Here is a 6,316-nt window from a genome sequence, read left to right on the forward strand (position 1 = left end):
CGTGCCTAATAGAAAAATGACAATTCGAATACTATGTACTCCAGTACCTTTCGGCTCACGTTGGTGAGCAACGGGGTCTACACCGGTCATTTCCCATCAGGCTCACACTGCCAGCAGATAGCATTTTACCGAACCTAACTGTATACGCACGCCTTCGTAGAACATACAAACCTCCAACAGCCAGGATCGAACCCTATGAGAAGCGATCATAGCCTAGCGGTAGCGCTCCCGCCTGTTGCACAGGGGTCCCAGGTTCGATCCTGGTTGTTGGAGGTTTGTATCTTCTATTAAGGTGCGCGTTCATATGCACTTTGTTTGCATATATATATGTGTGTGCGTGTGTGGGCGTTATGTATATATATGAGTAGATGGGCCATTTCTTCGTCTGATCCCTGGCGCCACCTCGCTGATGCGGGAAACAGCAATTAATGATAATTATATATATATATATATATATATATATATATATATATATATATATATATATATATATATATATATATATATATATATATATATATAGATTTATGTGCTGAAAAAGGACTGATGATTGGGAATACCTGGTTTAAAAAGCGAGATATACATAAGTATACTTATGTAAGTAGGAGAGATGGCCAGAGAGCGTTATTGGATTACGTGTTAATTGACAGGCGTGCGAAAGAGAGACTTTTGGATGTTAATGTGCTGAGAGGTGCAACTGGAGGGATGTCTGATCATTATCTTGTGGAGGCTAAGGTGAAGATTTGTATGGGTTTTCAGAAAAGAAGAGTGAATGTTGGGGTGAAGAGGGTGGTGAGAGTAAGTGAGCTTGAGAAGGAGACCTGTGTGAGGAAGTACCAGGAGAGACTGAGTACAGAATGGAAAAAGGTGAGAACAATGGAAGCAAGGGGAGTGGGGGAGGAATGGGATGTATTTAGGGAATCAGTGATGGATTGCGCAAAAGATGCTTGTGGCATGAGAAGAGTGGGAGGTGGGTTGATTAGAAAGGGTAGTGAGTGGTGGGATGAAGAAGTAAGAGTATTAGTGAAAGAGAAGAGAGAGGCATTTGGACGATTTTTGCAGGGAAAAAATGCAATTGAGTGGGAGATGTATAAAAGAAAGAGACAGGAGGTCAAGAGAAAGGTGCAAGAGGTGAAAAAAAGGGCAAATGAGAGTTGGGGTGAGAGAGTATCATTAAATTTTAGGGAGAATAAAAAGATGTTCTGGAAGGAGGTAAATAAAGTGCGTAAGACAAGGGAGCAAATGGGAACTTCAGTGAAGGGCGCAAATGGGGAGGTGATAACAAGCAGTGGTGATGTGAGAGGGAGATGGAGTGAGTATTTTGAGGGTTTGTTGAATGTGTTTGATGATAGAGTGGCAGATATAGGGTGTTTTGGTCGAGGTGGTGTGCAAAGTGAGAGGGTTAGGGAAAATGATTTGGTAAACAGAGAAGAGGTAGTGAAAGCTTTGCGGAAGATGAAAGCCGGCAAGGCAGCAGGTTTGGATGGTATTGCAGTGGAATTTATTAAAAAAGGGGGTGACTGTATTGTTGACTGGTTGGTAAGGTTATTTGATGTATGTATGACTCATGGTGAGGTGCCTGAGGATTGGCGGAATGCGTGCATAGTGCCATTGTACAAAGGCAAAGGGGATAAGAGTGAGTGCTCAAATTACAGAGGTATAAGTTTGTTGAGTATTCCTGGTAAATTATATGGGAGGGTATTGATTGAGAGGGTGAAGGCATGTACAGAGCATCAGATTGGGGAAGAGCAGTGTGGTTTCAGAAGTGGTAGAGGATGTGTGGATCAGGTGTTTGCTTTGAAGAATGTATGTGAGAAATGCTTAGAAAAGCAAATGGATTTGTATGTAGCATTTATGGATCTGGAGAAGGCATATGATAGAGTTGATAGAGATGCTCTGTGGAAGGTATTAAGAATATATGGTGTGGGAGGAAAGTTGTTAGAAGCAGTGAAAAGTTTTTATCGAGGATGTAAGGCATGTGTACGTGTAGGAAGAGAGGAAAGTGATTGGTTCTCAGTGAATGTAGGTTTGCGGCAGGGGTGTGTGATGTCGCCATGGTTGTTTAATTTGTTTATGGATGGGGTTGTTAGGGAGGTAAATGCAAGAGTTTTGGAAAGAGGGGCAAGTATGAAGTCTGTTGGGGATGAGAGAGCTTGGGAAGTGAGTCAGTTGTTGTTCGCTGATGATACAGCGCTGGTGGCTGATTCATGTGAGAAACTGCAGAAGCTGGTGACTGAGTTTGGTAAAGTGTGTGGAAGAAGAAAGTTAAGAGTAAATGTGAATAAGAGCAAGGTTATTAGGTACAGTAGGGTTGAGGGTCAAGTCAATTGGGAGGTGAGTTTGAATGGAGAAAAACTGGAGGAAGTGAAGTGTTTTAGATATCTGGGAGTGGATCTGGCAGCGGATGGAACCATGGAAGCGGAAGTGGACCATAGGGTGGGGGAGGGGGCGAAAATTTTGGGGGCCTTGAAGAATGTGTGGAAGTCGAGAACATTATCTCGGAAAGCAAAAATGGGTATGTTTGAAGGAATAGTGGTTCCAACAATGTTGTATGGTTGCGAGGCGTGGGCTATGGATAGAGTTGTGCGCAGGAGGATGGATGTGCTGGAAATGAGATGTTTGAGGACAATGTGTGGTGTGAGGTGGTTTGATCGAGTGAGTAACGTAAGGGTAAGAGAGATGTGTGGAAATAAAAAGAGCGTGGTTGAGAGAGCAGAAGAGGGTGTTTTGAAGTGGTTTGGGCACATGGAGAGGATGAGTGAGGAAAGATTGACCAAGAGGATATATGTGTCGGAGGTGGAGGGAACAAGGAGAAGAGGGAGACCAAATTGGAGGTGGAAAGATGGAGTGAAAAAGATTTTGTGTGATCGGGGCCTGAACATGCAGGAGGGTGAAAGGAGGGCAAGGAATAGAGTGAATTGGAGCGATGTGGTATACCGGGGTTGACGTGCTGTCAGTGGATTGAATCAAGGCATGTGAAGCGTCTGGGGTAAACCATGGAAAGCTGTGTAGGTATGTATATTTGCGTGTCTGGACGTATGTATATACATGTGTATGGGGGGGGGGGTTGGGCCATTTCTTTCGTCTGTTTCCTTGCGCTACCTCGCAAACGCGGGAGACAGCGACGAAGTATAAAAAAAAAAAAAAAAAAAAAAAAAATATATATATATATATATATATATATATATATATATATATAACAGAAGGAGGTATGAGTTCTCTGTACTGCCACATGGAAACTGCTCAGCTTAGGCTTCATAGAAGACATGATTTGAAGGAGAATCAATGATCTCTACATGTATGGATAACTACTTGAGATTCATATCCTTTAACCTAGTTGACTTGAAAGTTACACAAAAAATCAGTCACTGCACCCATACAGGGAGATGGTTGACAACATTCAAAGCTCGCTATGTGCCCAGACGTGAAGACTTAGTTGTAGTGGGCTCAATGAAGCAGCCACGAAGGGCAAATGGAAATGTCATATCCCTGGGGATAGGGGAGAAAGAATACCTCCCACGTATTCCCTGCGTGTCGTAGAAGGCGACTAAAAGGGGAGGGAGCGGGTGGTTGGAAATCCTCCCCTCTCTTTTTTTTAATTTTCCAAAAGAAGGAACAGAGAAGGGGGACAGGTGAGGATATTCCCTCAAAGGCCCAGTCCTTTGTTCTTAACGCTACCTCGCTGACGTGGGAAATGGCGAATAGTATGAAAATAGTATGAAAATATATATATATATGGGTGTGTTTGTGTGTGTGTGTGTGTGTGTGTGTGTGTGTGTGTGTGTGAATTTCATCAAAATTCAGACCACATAATAAAGATTTCCTTGCCATTACATCCTACCCAGAAATTAATCTTTTGGAAATCCAGATTTTATTCGTGAAAAACAGAAAACGAGAGTGATCGGTAAGGCTGAATTACAGTGTGTGTGTACCGCAGGAACCTTGCGGTAATGGTTGCTGTTGGTAACGTTGGATGACCCTGAAATGTATAGGGAAAGGAGGACGGGGGACCGCTATATATACAGAGCCGCTGAACGCTCACCATCACAGCTCCAGCATGTCTCTCAAGGTAATGTCTCCCCTGACTGGACCAGACTCTCTGCGTCTCTCATTATTGGCATTAAGATTTTTGTCAATTTGTTATTCATCATATTAGTTAGGAAGCAGACGAACCTGACTCTAGATGTATGCAGTTATATTTGTATTGATACATGAGACTAGTTATTACCATTTACCCAGGTTATTGTTATCGTGAGTCTGGCAGTGGTGGTGGGAGGTGAACAGGCCCCAGTCTACCACGCCCCTCCTGCCTACGCTCCTCCCCCGACCTACCACGCACCCGCCCCCTACCACCCTACAGAGCACCCAGACGTAAGTGTCAGAGAAGGTGATGTGTCAGGAATGGCAGTGCATTCATCGTCCATAACATGTCTCAGTTAAAGACGCACTCCTTGAGAGGCGAAGTATATTTGAAGTATATCTAACCATTGATGTCATAAATGACCGATGTGTCCAATGGTCATCATTCACGATATATGATCCATTGTAACATAAAATCTTCTGGAGGAGACATATAGAAATATATGTACTGTTCTCTATCAGGTTCCTCCTAAATACACGTACAACTATGGCGTGGCAGACGACTACTCCGGCGCCAACTTCGGCCACTCGGAGAGCCGCGACGGCTACAAGACGGAGGGCAGCTACACGGTGGACCTGCCCGACGGTCGCAAGCAGACCGTCACCTACGTGGACAACGGCGACGGTCTGGAGGCTGTGGTGACCTACGAGGGTGAGGCCCAGTACCCCGACCACAAGCCCTCCTACCCGGCCCCTCCTGCACCCTACGCCCCTCCACACCCTCCTCCCCCACCACCAGCCTACGCCTAAGTACGTCATCATGACACAATCACTAGCATGATCTTCATGACTAATCTTCAGCCTTAACAATCAATTTCATATCAGTCTTAATCTCATGTAATTCTACGTCTCATCTAATCTGTTTATTGCAGTTCTGACGTTTGAATAAAATGTACTGCAGTCATTAATGATAATCATTGTGCTGCTGAAATTATAACTTGGTATCGGATCCTCCCTACGTAATCTTGGCATAAGTATTGGGATTTACGTCCTACAAAGATTGGCAGATAAATACAGTTTAAGTAACTAGGTAACTATGAGTAGAGAGTTTAACAATATCGTCAACTACAGTTTTCATTATAATGCCTTTCAAGTACACTGAACATCACCGTTTACTGTGTGGTAAGAACAAGATGTTCAGTATGTGTGACGATATGCTCTGCAATGTGCTGAAAATCACATCACAACAAATGAGAAGATTTATACTTTTATACATGCGAGCAGCATGAGGACAGTAAGACAATATATAAATGAATCATATTTAACTGGAGAGGCAGCGCCAGAAACAGACGAAAAATGGCTACATCCGCTCACATCCATTTTCTGGCTATCGTGTGTAATGCACCGAAACCATAGATCCGGGTCCCGCAAACCTTCCTTTGGTTTACCCCAGATTTTACGCGTGCCCTGGTTCAGTCCAACGACAGCATATCACTCCCGGTCCACCACATCGTTCCAATTCATTCTTTCTGGAGCACGCAATTCATCCTCCTGCATGTTCAGGCCCCGATCGCTCAAATTTTCTTTCACTCCATCCTTCCACCTCCATAAGTTTGGTCTCCCGCTTCTCATTGTTCCCCCCACCTCTGACACATAGATCCTCTTTGTCAACCTTTCCTCACTCTTTCTTTCCAAATGTCCAAACTATTTCAGTACACCCTCTCTGCTCTCTCAACCACTCTCTGTTTATTATCACACATCTCTCTTACCCTTTCATTGCATACTCGATCAAACAACCTCACACCACATATTGTCCTCAAACGTTTCATTTCCAACACATCCACCATCCTTCGCACAGCCTTATCTATAGCCCATGCCTCGCAGCCATATTACATTGTTAGGACTACTGTACCCTTAAAAGCATGCCATGTTTGCCCTCCCAGATAACGTTCTCTTTTTTCACACACTCGTCAGCGCTCCAAGAGGAACCCCCCACCCAACCCCAGCTTCCGCTTGCAAGGTTCCATTATCTGACATGTCCACTCTAAGAAACTTACCTCCCGCCAATTTTTCTCCATTCAAACTCATATCCCAACTAACTTGTCCCTCAACCCTACTGAACCTAATAACCTTGCTCTTATTCACATTCGCTCGCAACTTTCTCCTTTCACATACTTTTTCTAATTCTGTCACCAACTTCTGCAGTATCAGCTGTATCATTGGCGAACAACAACAA

At 44.0% G+C, this 6,316-nt stretch overlaps 1 protein-coding gene across 1 annotated transcript; it reads left to right on the plus strand.

The window, feature by feature from the left end:
• Window positions 1-4,045: 4,045 nt before the first annotated feature.
• On the plus strand, window positions 4,046-4,899 carry LOC139754696 (cuticle protein-like). Its single transcript, XM_071672261.1, has 3 exons — window positions 4,046-4,069; window positions 4,240-4,371; window positions 4,603-4,899. The coding sequence occupies exons 1-3, from the start codon at window positions 4,058-4,060 to the stop codon at window positions 4,888-4,890; spliced, it is 432 nt and encodes a 143-aa protein (XP_071528362.1). The 5' UTR covers window positions 4,046-4,057; the 3' UTR covers window positions 4,891-4,899.
• Window positions 4,900-6,316: the final 1,417 nt, after the last annotated feature.

The sequence above is a fragment of the Panulirus ornatus genome, chromosome 17 (genome assembly GCF_036320965.1).
Source record: "Panulirus ornatus isolate Po-2019 chromosome 17, ASM3632096v1, whole genome shotgun sequence".
Lineage (NCBI taxonomy): Eukaryota > Metazoa > Arthropoda > Malacostraca > Decapoda > Palinuridae > Panulirus > Panulirus ornatus.